Source organism: Chelmon rostratus, chromosome 2, assembly GCF_017976325.1.
Source record: "Chelmon rostratus isolate fCheRos1 chromosome 2, fCheRos1.pri, whole genome shotgun sequence".
NCBI lineage: Eukaryota > Metazoa > Chordata > Actinopteri > Chaetodontiformes > Chaetodontidae > Chelmon > Chelmon rostratus.
Genome location: NC_055659.1, coordinates 24200668 through 24220188, shown reverse-complemented (window position 1 = coordinate 24220188; position 19521 = coordinate 24200668). Strand labels below are relative to the sequence as shown.

The window sequence follows — 19521 nt, the reverse complement described above, 5'->3', positions numbered from 1 at the left end:
TGTCACTGTGAGCGTATTAGCATGCTGATGTTAGCACAAAGTTGCTAATATGGCTGCAGACTCCATTGTCCTGTCAGGCTGTATTTATTCAGATCATCACGCAGTCACTGACACAGTAACATGGGGTCAGCTACTATTATTCCAGCACAGGAGGACTGGTTCATTTCTGGATCTCAGGGAAATAAATGAGCTGCTTACCAGTCAAAGAATCAATAATTTATAACACCCAGAAAGGATGTATGAGGGCTTTTACTTGTGATTCTTAAGTATATTTTGCTGCAAATGCTTCATTCTAAAGGGGGCACTTCATCTATTTTACACACGTTCAGTTTACTTATTTAGAGGCGTACTTAGTTTACTCAGTGCTGCCCAGCTGGCGAAAACAAGTTGGTTCATTTCGTCTGTGGCTCTCTGCTGTGGAGGTGGTCGAGTGAAAGGAAATGAAGGACTGAATATTTTTGGAGCCTGACCAATATTAGAGAGCCAAGGTGAGGATATCTCAGCTTTCATCGCTCTTATCTTCATTTTTTAATGTCTCTTATGAGTCCCCCAGCTTTATGACGGTGCAGCACTAAATCAGTGGAGCACCCTGTAAATGCTTTAAATGGACTTTTATCAGCACTTGCACTTGTCACTGAGCACGTTCACATTGCTGTATTGCTACTTTTCCTGATGTAAGGGATCGCACTGTCCAAACACTCGTTATATTCAGGAACACCTTTTAAATAACCGCCGCAAATGATGCATCATTGTGTTGCCCTGCTGTTATTTGTCAACATCCCCAACTCATGTCCATGAGACCTGTGCCGCTGCAGAGCGGCTCTGTGGGGACTGACTTCTCTGTGTGATTACATGCTAGAGTGCAGTTGGAAATTTGAGCTGCATGCAGGGCGGCTGCTCTAATCAACTGGATGTAATTCTTCACCTCAGCCACAGGTTAAGTGCCTTCCCCGGGACACTGGCTACACCTCGAAATGGTAGGAGACGATTCCTTCGCAGCCAAGTCAGTCTCTGGTGTCCTTTAGGCTACAATCAAGCTTCCATTCTCAGCTGCCCCCCTCCCATTTCCCTCTGTCAGCGTCACTCCAGGAAGACAGACCAACACTTAGCATGAATAATGGATGTATAGCACAGTCATTAGTATAAATAAATAATTGACCACCACACATGTGTAACAGAATTAGTCTTGTAAATGTAATGATGATATTACAGCAACACGACGGGGAGGAACCTATCTGGACATGTGCCCAGTGTAAGCTGATTAGTCACAGCTTGATGACTCTGTTTTTTAAATGTGTGTCTTATGTGTAAAAACTCCTTTTTCCACTTCAAGAGCACCATTTACATATGTTTCATGGTGATTACCCACTAACGAGATGACACTTTTCATACATAATTCATTTCTGTCTCTCTGAATCTTAAAAGGTGCGTCAAGGTGAGGCGAATTTCTTGGTCTAAAGGCTTCCTCTGGTCATTTATATTCCTTTTTTTGTTTGTTTTGATTGTTTTTTTTTTTTCCTAAATTCTAAATTTTGCAGATATATTATTAATATTATTTTTCAGGAGAATTTGACCTTTTTTTTAACCATGCTGTCGGCATGGCTCTGTGGAGAGCGACCAGTCAGTCCACCACCTTGGTTCAGACTGAAATATCTCCAAAACATTTGAATGGATTGCCACGAAATTTTGTATGGACATTTGTTATAATCCTCTGACTTTTCCTCTTGTGTCACCATGAGGTTGACATTTTGGGTTTTTACTGTCTTATGTAGTTATATTCTCATGTAATTGGGCAGTAATATCCATAGAGCCCAGAGAATGAATCCTAATGACACTGATGAAATGTTGTACAGGTGTTCATGCAGCCCTCAGGGATAAGTGTTATCACTTTGACTGCACTCATCAGATTGTCCAGTACTTAAGTTTATGATTGCATAACTACTGACATTCCCATCAGCCTCCCTTGGTAAATGTTAGTATGCTAACATGCTAAAATAAGATGTTGCCGTGCTAGGATTAACATTTAACTCAAAGTACAGTCTCACAAAGCTGCCAGCACGGCTGAAGACCATTAGTTTCGTTCTTTCAGTGCCTGTCCTCCAAAGCTTCCTACCACACACTGGACAAAGGACGCTTACATTAGTCAAGCATGTTATTAAAGAGTCTTTAGGATCACAGGAAGATCAATTCAAATGCAGAAAGACATTTTGACTTTCAGATCAGCCTTATCACTTAGAGTCTGGCACCTTGGCTTGTTAATTCAGGTGTGTTCGAGTGCATGCCGCACATTTCTCTGCATGAACCACAGGTGTGTGCGCTCAACACATTTTGGAGCCTGTCCCACCTCATATAGGAGATGACTTTGCAGTAAATGGAGATGTTTCTCTCCTGTGGGCTGACACTGCCTGCTGCTTGACCTGATTCAGCTCCATTAAAGAGGCCAACAGGCTATTAACCCCCACATCAATACCTCACAGGTTCAGCCGCGCTTACAAACCCATTTCAGCACCGGTCATAAACACCGGTCTTATTATAGTATCTCCGGGCTAAAGTAGAGTGCCCCGGTCGACCCCATAACAAAAAGAGTCCTAAAGTCAGCATTAACCTGGGTGGAACAAGGGCATGGACGCACAGGAAATGGACTTGTGGGGGGGTAAACTAATGAACTGTTGTTGCATGTTATATGTCAGGGTCTGATTCCTCAGGAAAATCATTCACTTTCATTTCAGGATAAAAGTGGTTATAGGCTACCGCGTTTGTGCATCTTAATGGATGATAAAGTGCAGCGACTGGATCACAGTGTGCCACATCAGTTCCTCCAAATCACATTCTCATGTCCCTCCTAGGAGAGAGTTTTATTCATAAGCTCAAAGCTTAATCAACAATATGCAAGGAGGCGTTGAAAAGGATAAAATTAATTAACTGACTATTAGTATTGCATTTGTCTCACAGCATGAATACGGTGGAATTACGAACTGAATGTTGAATTCACTGGTTTGCAAAGTGTCAGTGTCAGTGGAAAAAATATCATAACCTTCTTATTCATCTAGCTATAGGGGTCTTACCTTAATAAAGATTTTCATAGCCATCCAATTCATGCAAGTAATGGGGGCTGGGGGAGCTTTCATTAGCCTCTAACCATCATTAAAACCGAGCCCCTCTGTGAGCGTAAACAAGCAAAGAATTTCAGACTGGTGACTTATCATAAAAGTGCAAGAGAAACACCCTGCTGAGAAGCACTATCAGAGCAGTCAAATCCCATCTTGGAATCAGACAAAAGCACCCGTAGCTAAGTACAGACGAACAGTCACAGGCATGAGCGTGCCTAAACACACACAAACACACAAACAAACTTGCTTTAGATATGGTTTATTATATAATCTCACCCTGGGGTGAAAGCAAAAATGACAACGCTGAATGTAACAAATTAATAACAGGCCTCTTTGATAAATGTCATGGAAGGAAGCAGTGATGTTACTTCTCTTCTTCCCTCTGGCAGGCTCAGGGTGTTTACCCAACACCCTCAGGTGCAGTGACAGAGATGTCGCTAGGCAACCGCACCATCCCCGTTGTTGCTCTGCCTCTGGCACTCAAGTGGGAGCTTATGTGGACTTAACTCTGAAAGAGCAGCAGTGTTGAGGAGTGGAAGGGGGATTACCAGGAAAAATATTGGATTGGGTTGAGGCACAAGGGGCGAGGCCTTACCTGAATCACCACCGCCAGCAGACAGAGACGCCATGAGGGACTGTCAGGCTGGTTCTGTACTCAAAACTGAAAGCCTGGCTTTTATCTGGCTCCGCTTCATCACAGCAGCACAATGCTGCGCTATCACCTAGCAGTCCAGATTATTATTTGTTCCTCTCGGCCAAATGTTGTGCAAAATGGGAGCGCCCGACGGGTTGGCCTGTTAGACTGTACTGTGGGTGTCGAGCAGAGCAAGGCATGAACATGTGAACAATGAGATGTATCCGGCTAATATGAACTATAAAGAAGAACCTGAAGCTGCAGCTTAAGCCCATGTGAGCTGTAGGAGTTTTCTGTAGTTTGGTAAAATGAGCTATTGCCACCTAGTGGCTCCCAGATGTACTTTCATTATGGAAAATGGAACTGTGGCTCATCACCACTGATAGCTCCAAATACACACTTATTGTTCCTCTTTGGTTGACGCAGATACAAAAGCTGCTCCCAATCATTGTAACATCAGGCTACTGTCCCAGTGGCAGAATGGCCTAATTATTTCCAGCCCATGGTTGTGGTGAATGTTAGCAGCTGATGTTGCAGCTGTTGCCAATGCACCGTGTGTTTGCCTGATAATGGAGACAGACTCGAACAAGACAGCCCAACAAAGAACAGCACAGACTGGTAGCACACTGTGTGTGTGTGTGTGTGTGTGTGTGTGTGTTTCATTCTCGGGGTTCGGCTCGTGGGATTTGTGCTCAATATATGCCTATATAGGCCCAGGGGACACACACTGTGTAGTACATGTGGCTTTACAGATGCTAGAGGATTAAGTGGAATTATCTGTGAACAGGTAGAGTAAGAAGGAATTAAAGGCATTCAGCTCATTCATGTACAAAGCCTTAGCATCCTCAGTGCCACATGCAGCACACATACAGATGTTTCAATAATACAATGCTGCCCCCTTGTGCAATACAATGAAATACCAAAAAAAGCAGTCACTGACAGGGACCCCAGACCAAACAGGTTACTGCAAAATCATTATTTATTCAAACTTTTCAATAGAGAAAATGTGTTTTTCTTTATGCTGTATGGGTTAACTCTCCATTCTATACAAAACTGTGTGTAAAACGTAAGGTGTAACATTTACAAATATACAGGAAGAAACTCCAGTTAGTTCAGCTGGAGGACAGTCAGTCACTATTAAAAGAGTAAAAATGTGTGTTGGTGGTCAGCTACAAAAATAGAAATCAGTTTCCAGTAGATGTATGTTTGGTATAGCAATACAGGTTAAACTCCTTCAGAAAACTGTTTAAGTTTAGAAAAAGAAAAAAAAAACATGCCTCTTTTCACACACTGAAAACTACACAACCAACAAAATGTCAAAACAGATGTTAAACATATCCGATGAAAGTAAATGCACATTTTGTTTTGAATTTAAGCTACACGGAACAACTGAGGTGTCACATGAAATTAAATAAATAACTAAACATTAATTTAAGCATGAGTTTAGTAAATAAATATGCTGAATAACAAAATCAAAAAAGGTAATGGAGATGACAAATACAGAGTCAGCTACTGCTTCATGAGTTACAGAAGGGTTAATTGCTTCAGGATGGCTATATGGCTTATTCATAGTTAGGAAGGCAACTCAGCAGGTTACACAGTCTGGAGTTCAAAACTAATTAAGTTGACAAAATAAAAATTATCATTACTCAGTAAAATGAATTGGTGATCTATTAAAACAAATGTGTTGATTTCCATTGCTTCAAAGCCTAATGCACACACAAAGAATCAGAAAATAAACTTTGCTGTGTGACAGTATTGTACAAGTCATTTGTTCATACAAAAACCCATCCTCATAAAACATCCATTTCTGCACATTCTTGAAAAAGAAGTTGTACAGGATAAATAAAGGGGCATTAGTCCATGACTGCTCTGAAAGAAAACAAGCATAATTTGAGGAGAGAGGTAGAGAGGCCATCCACTATGGCTACTACTGTACTTCAGGTTCATGTACAGTATCTGAAAGACCTTGAAATGTGCCAAGTCGCTGCTCTCCTCCTCTTCATTTTTAAGAGTCTCTTATGCTCTCTTTGTGATGGGAGTGGGTGCTCTCTCCACACACTTCACCCCCCCCCCCCTCCTCTCCTCTACTCTCTCCTCCTCCTCTCCTCTTTGACATCAAGCCTATTTGAGAAAGCCCTTGTAGAGGAAATGGGAGCGACTGGTACATCTCTCATTCTCCAAACAGAAGAGCAGGTCCCTGAGATTGACGCGTGTGATACGCTGCCGTGTGGGTCTGGAGCCCGACGAACCAGCCCCACCAGACAGAGAGGGACCTGATCCTGACCCCTGCAAAATTACAGACAGGTGAGGGGGGGGATATGTGATATTTGTAATTTATGGTACAAGCGGCCCGATCAAGCATCAATACAACAATTTAAAAGTTTAGAAGGGAAATCTCTCTTTGGTGAAACTGCTAATAGCCCATGGTCACAAGTTGAAAACCAAAGGTATGATCTGAACCAAGTTATTTTATTATATTTAAGTCTATCATGTGTTTTATCATGTAACGTCTTCATCTGAAAAGTAACTAAAGCTGTTAAATATATGTAGAGGATTTCCCTCTGAAGGATAGTGGAGTGGACGCATTAAGTAGCATAAAATGGAAAAACTTGAGTTCCAAGTTAAAATAAGTGACCCAAAACTGTACTTACGTAAAGCACTTGAGAAAATTAATTAGTTATAGTCCACAACTGGACCCAAACAATAGGTGTTCATGCCTGCATGCACCTTTACCCACATATCCTTTAGACTTCACATCTAATAGTAATGCATATATGTTAAAACAGCAAAAAGTAATGGATAAATGTTAAAAGAGGGAATAAAAATGGATAAAATGCAGACTGTTAAAACATGGACATGTGTGTCACTCTGTGACGTGAGCCATAAGTTTTTGAAGAGCCATTGTGAAGTTCACTGACAGTGGCTCCAGCTGTCGTCAACTTGGCAGTGCCTGACCCCTCCAAACCCCCAGCTAATCCGAAAATGGGCAAAGACGTGGAGCGTGGGTGGAGCTGAGGCATGAAGGAATGAAGCCTGGTTGCTGAAAGCTTGGGGCTAGCTGTCAGTCAAAGTGACTATGCCCAAAAACTTTAAGCCTCAATTAAACTTAAACAAGCGAGTTATATAAAAATTCATCCTTAGTACAGTTGTTTTGTTAGGAGAAATTAGCTATAGAGACTAAAACTGGTTTTTGTACCAGACCGTAAACATGTTTAAATTTCTGCTATGGGGGTCTATGGGGATTGACTCGTTTTTTGAGTCAGCGTCGAGTGGCCATTTGAGGAACTGCAGTTTTTGGCAATTCTACTTTGGCTCACATCTCATCTGAAGTGTTACTGTCTAACTTCAGTCACTGCAGGTGTTATGTGTGTAAATGCCTGAGTCAAACTGTATTTTGAAGTAATGTACAAGAGCTAGCAGATGGCAATAGATACATTTGAGGTTACTAAATGGAAGTCACTGAATTTTCCACAGTACGGTCCTGTTCATTTCACAATACAAGCCTTGTCAAGTTATCAGGCAACAGGCTTCATACTAAAATATTATGTCCTGTCTGTCTGTTATGTAAAATCAAAGGCTGCTTTCATGGCTGTGAATATTCAGCATACATAATGTGGTTAACGCTCTTTTCTTTTATAAAGTTTACAGAACCCGGCACGAAGACTGCTTTCTAACAGATTTGTCTTTTCGCTACACCCCTCAACGCTTTTATGTCGCAGCAGCAGGGGATAACCCAAGGCCAAATTGGAATGGCCTTAAACTGTAAAATGGCAAGGCTCCAGTTGATAGCAGAAAAAATACAAATAAAATAAAAAATCCGGCTTGATAGGAAAAAAAAAGAAAAAACCTTTTGATATATACTGTTCAGTAGAAAGAGCTACAGTTTTCTCTTTCTCTTTTATATTCATGAACAATATCTATTGTGACATATGTTTATGCTACATAAATGTCACATGTAAAAAATTACATATTATATTACGTATTTTAGTAGAATTGGATATTGGATATGTGTATGAGTACCTATATAACTAAATCATATATTAACATTTATTGTTGAACTGTCTAAAAGTAATGGGTCAATGGTCAAGAAAGAAAGTGGACGGAGTTTTAAGAAGAAAAGTCTCTATTAGGGGAATTCTGAGTGAATTGTCAATTACGCATGAAGTTATTGTTTCTAGCATCTTACTTGATACATGCAGTGTATCTCTATAAACCCTCTAAAAGCCCTTATAAAAGCATTGCAGTCATGGCCTGCTTTGCTTATTAAAAACAACAACTAAAAATCCCGCTGAAGCATGATATTGTTTTGTTTGGACATGTTACTCCACTCCCATGTCTGTTTGTTTAATTAATTAACTTTCACACTATCAATTCACTGCTATAATAATTTGCAATTAGTACTTACAGAGAAGTTTTACAAATTACCAATGTCCTTCAATAACTGCAACCTTTATCAAAGTAAAATAAGTGCTGTCTAGATAGCACTCCCACATATGGGTGGGGTTGTTACTGGGGCTTCAGGGATGAGCCCCCTCCACTTTTCCAGCAGTTAGGAAACAACAAATGACTATTTTCCTGGTCTTGAGAAGCTGCAGCATTCATTAGCTGACACACTGTAAACCTACACTGCCAGATTGACAAATTACTCCTAATGTTTTCCTCTGCTCGCATTCACCATCACTTTTCTGCTACTCACTCGCTTAAACACACACTCTCTATGCACACACATTATGCACTGAGCTACGCTACTCTTACAACAAGGACACAATGGAGGACATCAAATGTTTTGTGTTCTTTCTTCTTGGAATGTGATTGTTTATTACAATAAGGAGACAAGCTTTGTTTGAGAAAAGGATGCAGGCAGCTAGACAAAAAAAAAAACTGCTGCCAAAAACAAGAGAGTATGGGAAATCCTACATCTGAGCACAGACGACGAAACGTCTGACCAATCAACAGGCTGTGGTGTTTCTAGCACCACCGTTAAGACCTGGATCAGTGTGCCGGGTACCGAAACAGATAATGGTGTAATGAAAAAACAGGACAGAATGGTGTGGTTCTACAAATTTTTAAAATGGAAATGGGAAAATAACCGTTCTCATGTTTAACAAACTGAACTGAACCAAACCGCAATACTTGGTAGAAACGTGGCTTCATTCCACAGAGCAGACTCTGCTCTTGTGGATGTTCCCCAGTGACTCCAACAGTAACAACAGTAACAGAGTCAATGGGGAGAAAAACAAACCCCCAAACATTAACACTAAACAGAGCAGAACCCAACACATGGGTGGAGTATATATAGAAAGAACAAGGCGAAGAACACCATTACAAAGGGGATAAAAAAAATCTAGAAAAGCCAGAGATTTGTGGCCAAACATTGTCTCATTGTATTGACTGAGTGTGACATGTACCTTATCTAAATGTGATCTATAATTACAAGACTCAGCTAACATTGTGCATGAGAAGAGTGTTCTGCCACAACTAATGAGCGGCTTCATTATATCATGTTTTTTCTCCAGGTATGTGAACAGCACAGATGACTGACAGCAGGTCCCTGTCAGGCCACATTAACTTTGTCTGGCTGATAGAATAACTAGAGAGAAGAACTGACTGTTAATGCCAACATTAGATATTTCTGTGACCAGCATTTTATACTGACAAAGAAAGTAGATTTTTAACTGTAGCCTGATGTTAACTTTTGTTGAAGTGTGAGTCATACGGAAAGTGCCAGATGGACAAAGGTACATGGTGACTTTATGACCGTGGTTATACTTGACAGCAATCCCAGGTTTAACAAAGCTATATGGGGAATTTACTGTGGTAAGTGTTACCTCAGCTGCAGCAGAGGAGGATGGAGAATCCAGAATCTTCCTCTTCTTCCTGGGACCAATGGCTGCCAGAGCCGTCAGGTTAGCCTCCCTTTGCCTCATCTGAGCCAGCTCCTGCTGCTGCATCTGGACAATGCAACCGTACCAACATGGAAACTAAGCACACAGTTCATAAACAGAGACAAGTTGACTGTCCTGTTCCTCTCATCCTACCTCTTTCGCTTTCTGTTTCAGACGCAGCTGCTCTGGGTCTTCTTGCCGAGCTCGAGACTGCGAGGCCAAAGTAAGACACATTAATAAGTGATGCTGGCAGAAGAAAGACCAAAGCCCGGGTTGTGTAGGACTGTGAAAATTTGCAGGTGATAAAAATTAATGAAGTCCATTCTGCATGAATATCTCCAAACTACAACCACAAGGAAAAGATTCTGAGTTGAAAAGCAGATTCTACATCAACTCTTTGTCTTCAGGCTAAGCCTGAAGTCCTCTGAAAAGTTCCATATCGATCAATATGTACATCTAGAGCTAAAAAAAATGTTTACACTACACCATAGTAACACTAGATAACACTAACTCAACTATCTTTGTTACGTGCTGATGATTTATTAAATCCATTCATCATTTTGTTTTAAATGTCACATACCTTCTAGAATTTAATTTGGTGTTACAAATTTGTCCCCTGTGCCATTTGATATATCGCACAGTACATTTGTTAGACATTGCTCGACTTCCTCTGGATGAGTCAAAATCAATCGCAGGTGACCTTTTGTCAAACCTTATACACGATAATGCACCTCATGCGAAGAGAATAGCTTTGGGATACTGAAACATAAATTGAGGACAAATCCGAATCAATTACAAACCAACTATTACTAGTAAATAGGCCTTGATTTAACTCTATTTGAGACCAAGTATTTGAATCCACAGATTTTTACTCACTACTCACCACAAAGCTACCACATTACCTTTTACACAATTACAATTTGGTCTAAATCTAAATTCACAAACAGCCTTGGGACATATTATTTTGATGCCTGTCACTGACACAGTACCTTAGCTGCCTTTAGGAGGATCTCCCTCTCCTGCTCCTCTTTCCGTTGTTTCTCTAACTGGTCCAGCTGCTCAAAGAATTTGAGCTGAGCACGAACGTCACTGCACTGCTCATAATTGTCATCCTCCTGCTGATAGACCGCAGTGTTACAATGTTATCCCAGGAAAGACCAAAAGACTACAGGAGAAAAATGAGTGCATATATGTGAACTCAAAACATAGTGAGATGTATCTATCATTTGCAAGCAAGTACAGTAGACCCTCTAGTGTCTTTGCACGCGTATTATTTGTCTGCTAGAATGTGGTTAGTGTTAAAACTAAATCATGAGTCTCTGTATTACGACACTGTAAACAAACCTTGAAATTGACGTTTTTCTGCTGGGCCACTTGGGAAACTTTTTCCAGCAGGTTCTGGAGCCGCTGCTGAGTAGCGTGGGAGACTAAGTTCACCACCTCCGCCCCCAGGTCTGTCACACCAAATCTCCTGCCTGGAAAAGAAACAGCGAGACACCTTTGGGGTTTAGGAGGTGGGTGGATGAATGCTGTATTGTCAATAAGGTTGTAAGTGCCTCACCAATCTCCAGCATTCTCCTCTGTAGCATGGCACAGGAGAGAAAAGCCTCATCTTTACAGGAATGTGTCACCGCCCCCACTAGTCCAGAATTGGTTGCTAGGATATTAGCGCTTTCCTCTGATAGGTTCACTCCGGCCATGGAGGCCACATCATTGATGTCGTCATCATCTCTGCCAACATAAATGCAGTAAGCAAGGTGCAGTAACTCAACCTCATGTAATGCAAATGAGTAAAAAAGTAGTTTTTTGGAATGGTAACTTTTCACTCTCGTTTTTAAATGTGTATTTTTACTTTTCAATTGAATATTTCTTAGGTCAGTATTCTACTTTTAACTTAACTACAACTAGTCTGTTATCTATTATGCATTTTGTTAAATTAACAGAAATGAGCTGTCATCAAAGCTGTTGTGCAGCTGCGTGTCTTCCTTGCGGGACAAACAGACAAGGGCAAATGCAAAAATTGAGAAAATCAGACCTTTTCATTTAAAGCTTTGGTTGTTCTACCAACGTAACTCAAATCCAGTGACTGCACACTACGCCAGCCATCACAAGCCATCAGAAATACTTTCCAATAATAACAGTCTATGCAAAATAAATACAGGCTACACACTGTATAGGCATCTAAGTCAGATGATTCCTGGGTTGATTCCTCTCGTTGCACAGAGCATGGCTTTCTTTGGATGGAAATTACCCTATTTCTTCTCTGTAATCCGCACTGGTTGCTGTTTATTTTATAGCTATGCCTGATGGTGAATTCATTACATAAAATGCTGCCTGTGAAACTGAGCTTGGCGTTCAGTCAGTAGGCTAACAATTGTTATTTCCTATTTGGGAAACACTCATTTTTGAGAAGCGCAGAGGGGAGCAAATATGGGTGGATAACACAGTCCTCCTGGGCACTGAAACGTTGAGACGTGAAGCACAAGTCTCCCTCGATATATACGCTTACCCTACTTCAAGCAACAATGGGTTGCTCTTGTGTTTTTGTCATAATAATTCTACATGTTGTAAAGATCATGCTCATTTAAAAATGAACATATTGTATTGGGTGTATGTACTACTCCTTCATATCAAAGCAAGATGTTTGGTTTGATTGGTTGGCCACATGCCCACATCAAAATAACAAGAGATATAGACAACAATAGCAGGTTAGGCCGTTAGCAAATTAGGTATTTTCAAGTGATCTTACTGATACCTCCATGTATATAAAAAAGAATCAGTAAATAACTGCATTATATAGTGGCTATAGTGGCTATTTCTAAGGCATAATTACCGGCTGTCTCGTGCCCCAAAGACTTGAAACTTGACTTGGACTTGTATAAAATGACTTGTGAGGATTTGTGGCCCTCACACACTAAACATTATGACACAAAATAACTTTTATGAAATAAATTATACTTTTTTTTTTAGTAAATATTTTCAGTGCTCTATCTATGAGTGGCAGTAAGGCAAACCCAAACAGTAAAAATCTTGAATCAAGATATATGTGTCATGGATGTATACAGTTGTTTAAGATGGGATTAAATAAACCTAATAAACCTTAATTTTGATTTAGCTGGTGGAGTTAGAAAGGTGATTGTAATACTAAAACCTTTGTGGTAATACTGATCTGAATTCTCTTATTTCTGTTCTTACTTGAAAGTGCCACCCGCCTCTTTCAGCTTGTTCTTTTGAGCAGGGGTCAAGGCTGCAGCATAGACTTGTTTAGAAACAGGTGGCACCTCCAGCCTCACAGGAACTGCCAGAGACACATAATCAAAACACATAGAAGAGGTCAGCCAAAGAAAGGCATACACATGCACAGACAGAGGGTGTTATTGAAGTGACATCCTCACCTGGTTGTAGCTCTTTAAGCTGGACCTGCTGCTGTCCCAGCATGATGCGGCCAGGGGCCTGATTCCTGAGAGTCACCATGGGGGTCGTTGGTAAGGTTACCTGAGGTCTCAAGATTGCTCTCTGCTGCTGAGGCTGGAGAACCTGCAAGGGTAAAGTTTCAAACTCAGATTAGGTCATTCTTAGCAGAGTGACATGTATTCTTTATGTTCTACTGTGCAATTTCAGGCTGTGGAAATATGCATTGTCTTATATTTGAACTGTCACTCATTTTTATAGATTTCAAATGAGCTGATCAATTAGTCAGTTTACCAGTGAGGAGGTCTGTCCTGGTTTGCTAACTCCTGGCTGAAGCTGGGGCCTGCTGACAGGCACAGTGAGGCGCGGGGCTGGGCTACTCAGGACCACCGTGCTGGGGGTGGGCGAGGTGGACGAGACTGGAGCTGAAGCCAGCTGAGGGAGTTGACTCTGCTGGATGAAGGCTGCTGAGTCTGGGGTGAGCTGCCTCAGGGCTGGGAGGCTTCTCTACAGAAGACAAACAGGTGGACAGACATTATAGAAATACACTCAGAAAGTTGACATCCTGAGTGCTGTGGTTTACTGATCTTCGCTGGAAAGTATAGAAATGAAAATGACAACAGAAAATAAGCTCTTACCTTGAGGAAAGGCACAAGGTAAGGTTGGGGTGAGGAGTTTAGCTCTTTGTATAATCTGCTGGTGAATTCCTCAGCTTCCAGTTTGCCTTCCTACAACAATATATTGGCATAAAGAGCTGGGAGTGAGAGCTGTCATATTTGCAGGCACAGATGATGCTTCTCTTGGATGAAGGTCTTCGATCTTTAAAGGCGGGCTGGGTTTTTTTTAGAGCTTTCATTTGTCAATAGCCTTATCAAATGTGAAACATATATAGTAAACAGTATAGCAGTTGACAGGTTCATGTGTGTCTCTTGTGTGTATGTATGACTCACCAGCAGGTCCTTGACCAGCTCTCTCACACTGGCTGCAGTCTCTGTTGATTGTTTCCCAGTGGATGCCAGCTTGATCAGTGTAGACAGGAAGCTCTTACATTTCTTCACATTCTCCATTGTCTCCTGCCAAAAAACACAGAACATTCAGATTATGAACAAATTCAAGTCTCATTTGTGAATAAACATGTTACACATCGCAGCACGCTTTGCCTTCTCTTATTATACTGTAACTGTCTACGTAAGTAAATACTTGAGTGTTTTAAACTCTACAATACGCTGTTACAGCACATGCAGAGACCCAGTTCTACAGTATCTGATCCCTTGGGTACAACTCACTTTGCTCACTGTTACTGAGGTAACTGTGGTCCCAGCTGTTTGGCTGATGGTCCTGGGGGTCATCCCTGGCACTGGGGCCCCAACTGAGCTCTGGGAAGACATATATTGGCAACATAACATGTTATTTAGGCTGTTGAAACACTTCAAAAGCCACTTTACAAGTTATGACAGAAGAGTGAGGGGTTTAGAGCTGTTTCAAAGTTGATCAAGGGCTTCAAACTCCAAGTTTATAAGGAGAAGAAAGAGGAAACAGGTGCACTTCTGCACTGAATTTCAGTTGGCTGCTCTTCCTCAAAAAAAAAACAAAAAAAAAAGAACTTCAATGTTTTGGCTTTAAGATATCAGGAAAGAGGTAAGCACTCCAGTGGTATGACTCATTCTGTTCTCATTTTGTGATTGTTTTATTTATAACTGGCAAATCTACTGATGCACTTTGGCATGTGTAACACGTAAAACTATACCAGGTTATTGGAGGAAGAAGTCTAAATGATCCAAACATGTCCCACCAACTCCGTCTGATCACTAGCTGCTCTTGTCAGCACCATCACTGTTGGCTGGATAAAGTCTCATACATATAGACTATAGACCTAGCCCATCAATGTTATAGCTAAAAAATGAGTCTGAAAGCTCAGCCCATTTTTTTTTTTTCGCAAACTTTAAAAATCCAAGGAATTGGAGAAAAAACATATATGTTTCATCTTTGCAGTTTCATGTTTGTCTGAAGTGAACCTGATCTGGATTTGACTCCACTTACAATTTGGTAATGAACTGAGATGCAAATTATCTTAACTTCCTCCATCAAGTGCCTATGATCTTTATTCATCTAGAAAACTAGATTAAGCTTTTAGCATAACATGCCATAGATATCCATAAAAGTGCACTGAGACATTCTGTTCAGAGTCCAGTGTCTCCTGAGGCCTCTGGCTGCTGGCATTTATGGAATATCTTTTTAGAAATAAGTATAATTATCAATTCCTGCAAGTTTAGCTCCCAAATCTTCTATAGTAAATCCTGGAAACAGTTTGAGGATTACTAATAAACCTAGGCAACTGAAAAACATTTATTTAAACTGTGCACCAAATAGCACATCCTCTACTGACGGAGAGTATGCATCCTTTTCATTGCAGAAAATAAGATCTTACTAGTGTCACTTATCGTGCTGCAGCAACTTTCGAACAGTGAATGAGGCACTTTGCATCAACCTTTAGTCTGCAGCTTGTGCAAGTCAACAAGCCAAAGGAACACAATTTGATTCCATCATGCGGGGTTACCTGAAGGACAGGAGCTCTGTGAAGAGTGGTGGTCGCAGCGAGTGATGTTGGAGCTGGACAGCCCTGACGGATGATCGTGCTGGGAGCCACTTGTCTGCTGATGATGGTGTTTCCAGGAGCCTGAGAGAAGGCACAAAGCATGACATGATGTGCTACACCGTTTCATCAAACCCCAAAAGACATTTACTGATAAATAAATAAATACCTATTTGTCCTTTAGAATTTTGCATAAATGAAAAGTAATAATAGAACACATTAACCGGCAAAAACACTAATTTCCATATAGCTACACATGAGCTACAGTATAATTTATTTAATATTCCACTCAACGAGCACTTCCCTGAGCTGTAGGCAGGAAGGCACGCTGAGCATGAGCTAAAGCACTGAGACACAATGGTTGCCTGTGCAGACTGTGATCTTACCTGGCCAGAGGGCACATTTGTTGGTGTAGCAGTCCGAGGTGCCATGCCTCCCTGCGCCTGGGCCTGCATCTGGGCCAGAGCCTGCTGAGGAATCATCAGCAGCTGCCCACTCTCACTGCGTACGAGCACCATCCCTGAACCAAGTCACCAAGTATAAGAGACAAATCGAATGAGATCATACTATCACATGAAAATGTTAGAAGGAAATTCAAAGCTTGTTGAATAAATGAAACAGTAAACAGCTAAACTACCATGAAGTGTAAACATCACCAATTCATGTTCTCAGAGCAGCCACCATAAATCATAACAGACAAGTGGTTTAGTGTTTATTTAAAGAATCATGTGAACTTGTCTTGATGAGTGTAAGAGGACACCCTACTGTTTGTGTTCTGTATTGGATGACCAACATTTAATAAGAACATAATCATCCAATGTGTATTTTTACAATCATCCATCAGAGGCAGATGAAACTGAAACCAATCTGGCGAAGTGTGGAAATAACTGCCTGTGCATATACAGTAAAAAGTTCTGACTTCACTCACCCGGGGGGAGCTGGATGTTATGTAAGCCTATACTGGGCTGTCCCGGGGAGGTCTGGGGGAGTCTCGGGGCCAACATTTGAGGCGTCAGGGCTCGGATCCCGCCCGGACCGGCAGCTACCGTCACCGGAATCCGGGGCGCGCTGGGAATGGCAGCCGGCTGCGGCGCTGACTGGATTATTGTTGCGGGTGGCTCTGCCTTGATTATGTGCGACCCTGCGCTCACAGACACAGAGTTGGGCGGCTGGCTATTGTTAACAAGCGGGGCTTGTATGGTGATACCTGTCTGCCCTGTTGTACAGGCAGCCACTGCAGGACCCGCATTATTGTTCCCATTCAAAGTTGCGCCCGACCCCGCGGTTTGCATAGGCGGCCTGACGAGTGTCACGGTGGGTCCTGTTGCCTGGCTCACAGGCTGAGCTGAAGCGACAACACTCTGGGAGTTCACCGGAGGCGTCTGAATTACACTGCTTGACGACGGCGGCATGGCGGCACTGGGCAGCCCTTTCGACATCACAGGTCCACCACTGCTGTCAGCTGTGACGGATATCACAGAGCTGCTGCTGCTGCTGCTACCAATTCCACTTGACACCGTCGTCGCGCTTCCTGAATTGTGAGAGTTCATAGTTTGGCTCCCATTGAAAGTCTGCACTGAGTATGAGCCGACTTTCGCCTGGTGATTAGGGAGAGAAGTTACAGCGCCGCTAACAAGTGTTTTGCCGGGGTCGTGTCCCGTAGTGGAGTCCGTGCTTGCCGTCGATGTATCCATAGTTGAACCATCGGGACCTCGTTATGATGAGACCCCCTGCACTTCAACTTGTTTAGAAGGAGCACAAACAATCTTGAATGTGATGGGGCAAGACTCTGACACATCTACTGTTTTTCCTCTGACAGCTCTGGTGCTTGCTTTTCGTGTATACTCGTAGAGACAAAGAGGAAAACAACATTAGTAGTTACAGCGTACCTGCTTCAGCAATCGTCTTGACCAAGTCCCAGCTGGACATTAGCTCGCGCTACCCCCTTGTCCCGGAACTATAGCCATGTAATTACCGGCTGTCTCGTGCCTACCCCAGTGGTTGTTGTTACACAAGGACGACAGTTGTGACTCTAGAGACTGCACAGGCTGACAAACTACCGCTTTATTCACCTCTGTGTGTAAAAAAGGCTCATCCAGCGGGCCGGAGCCAACCGCCATCTTCACACTCCTGCGAGCTTGTGAGAAGTGAGGTATTTACCAACTGACATGCGCGTGCGCACAACAACCAAACGTCTCCGTGCAGGGATTTCGTTGAGCTGTGATTGGCTGTTTCACAATCTAAAAGGCGGTACCAATGGCTTCAGCTGTCATTCCAGGGGATGCGTGAGACGGAACAACATCGCAGCGAAGTCGAAATGTTTTCGTCAAATGTTACATCGTCGTTGGCGTGTTTATGCTAACACGATGGCTGTTCCGTCTCAGAATTGTACCGTGTGACTCTTGGAGGAATAATAACGCGGTTTACAGCGAGCTAACTAACCAAATTTCAGAGTTTAATCACTGTCGATGCGCTGTGCAAGATGGCTGCAGTGTTTTGGCCAGCAAGTGAAGTTGCTGTTGTAAAGAGGCGTTTGAGGGCGCCCCACCCTCTTTTTAGAGAGGAAATATTGTACTGTACTGTCAGCAGTCATGGGATCTAGTGTGGCTAAACTCCCACGTGCGCTGACTTAAAAAATTGTGCACAATTTAAACATTAAGTATTCTTTTTCTTTTTCTGTCATTTGTGTTTATGAAATCTAAATCCAAATAAAGTATAATTTAAGACCGCACAACTACTACGAAGTACTTTTCTGGTGGACTGTGTTCAAAACAATTAGAGCATCCAAGCTCCACTTTATTCATTTTTTTTATCACTATGAATCACAGCCGTGAGGAATTTTGCGCGTGCCAATGTTTATGGAATTTAACCCAAAAGACAGAATGACAAACAACAAATGTGAAACAATAAATACTGCGCAGGATAATTAGGTTATACAAATGTCGATAAGAAAAAGGAAACTGAAAAAGGAAACTTGGCATAAGACAGGCCAATATAATTGATATTGCGAAATGCACTTGAAAGTGTGATGAACTGAAACAGAAAATAGAATTGCATAAACATGAATGTCCATTTTCAGATTTTAAACCACTTTTCTGGTCTTTCTCAGTCTTTTCATGCCTAGTCCACACATGCACAGACGATTTTAAAAACAGCTTCTTCTATGAGCTTTAGGTCACTGAAAACTGAGCTTTTGGAAAACTCCTCTCAGGGTGATCTTCAGAAACTCAGTTTGCAGTGTTGAGGCGTAGACAAAAAAAAGGGCTTTTTGTCCATGTGACGATCAGCGTGTGTCGTTATCTGATGAAGGCAGTTCATGACTTTGTCATAGAAGGGGCTCTTTTATCTCCCTATTTTGTGCCTCCTCGTGTCCTCTCTCCTCCATCCTCCTGCCTTTGAGGACAGTAGGCCATTCCTAAACTGCGCCTCGAGGATGGAGGGGCAAGGAGGGAGGAGACTTGCTGTAGAAGCTATGAACAAGGATGCACAGCTTTATCAGGTGTGATGACAGCTGGAACACACAAACCATGGCCTTCCCCATTTGTGTCTAGCCGCACACCATAATGACATGTCACCTTAATATTACTTACGTTTTAATCACTGATTGTAGGCCACACAGTTCAACTTTTATAATTGTGTTTACAAGTGCAAACAGCTGCTAACATTTAGTTATCACATCGACAAGAACATTGTGTTGCATTCAGCACAGATTGAGTGTATGTCATGTTGTAATACAGTTGTCAGTTTCCCATGTAATCTGCAAATGTCCAAAAGTATAGTCCGGTGATGACAGTTGCAATTGGTGACTATATATGCTTTGTATAAATAGTGTTTGTGTGCATACAATATACATCAATCAAACATATGTATTTCACTCTAATTGCA

General features: G+C 41.9%; 1 protein-coding gene across 2 annotated transcripts; it reads right to left on the bottom strand.

The window, feature by feature from the left end:
• Positions 1 to 4714: 4714 nt before the first annotated feature.
• Positions 4715 to 17821, bottom strand: taf4a (TAF4A RNA polymerase II, TATA box binding protein (TBP)-associated factor). 2 transcript variants are annotated; one of them, XM_041956614.1, is made up of 15 exons: positions 16565 to 17821; positions 16023 to 16156; positions 15601 to 15720; positions 14330 to 14419; positions 13994 to 14116; positions 13682 to 13771; positions 13338 to 13550; positions 13028 to 13169; positions 12828 to 12930; positions 11194 to 11363; positions 10977 to 11107; positions 10622 to 10747; positions 9786 to 9842; positions 9576 to 9698; positions 4715 to 6033 (listed from the first exon to the last, which is right to left on the bottom strand). In XM_041956614.1, exons 1-15 carry the CDS (start codon positions 17328 to 17330, stop codon positions 5869 to 5871), a joined length of 2553 nt encoding a protein of 850 aa, XP_041812548.1. In that variant the 5' UTR covers positions 17331 to 17821; the 3' UTR covers positions 4715 to 5868. The 2 variants fall into 2 exon arrangements, with proteins under 2 accessions (XP_041812548.1, XP_041812539.1); XM_041956605.1 differs by having other exon boundaries at positions 10622 to 10750; positions 16565 to 17815.
• Positions 17822 to 19521: the final 1700 nt, after the last annotated feature.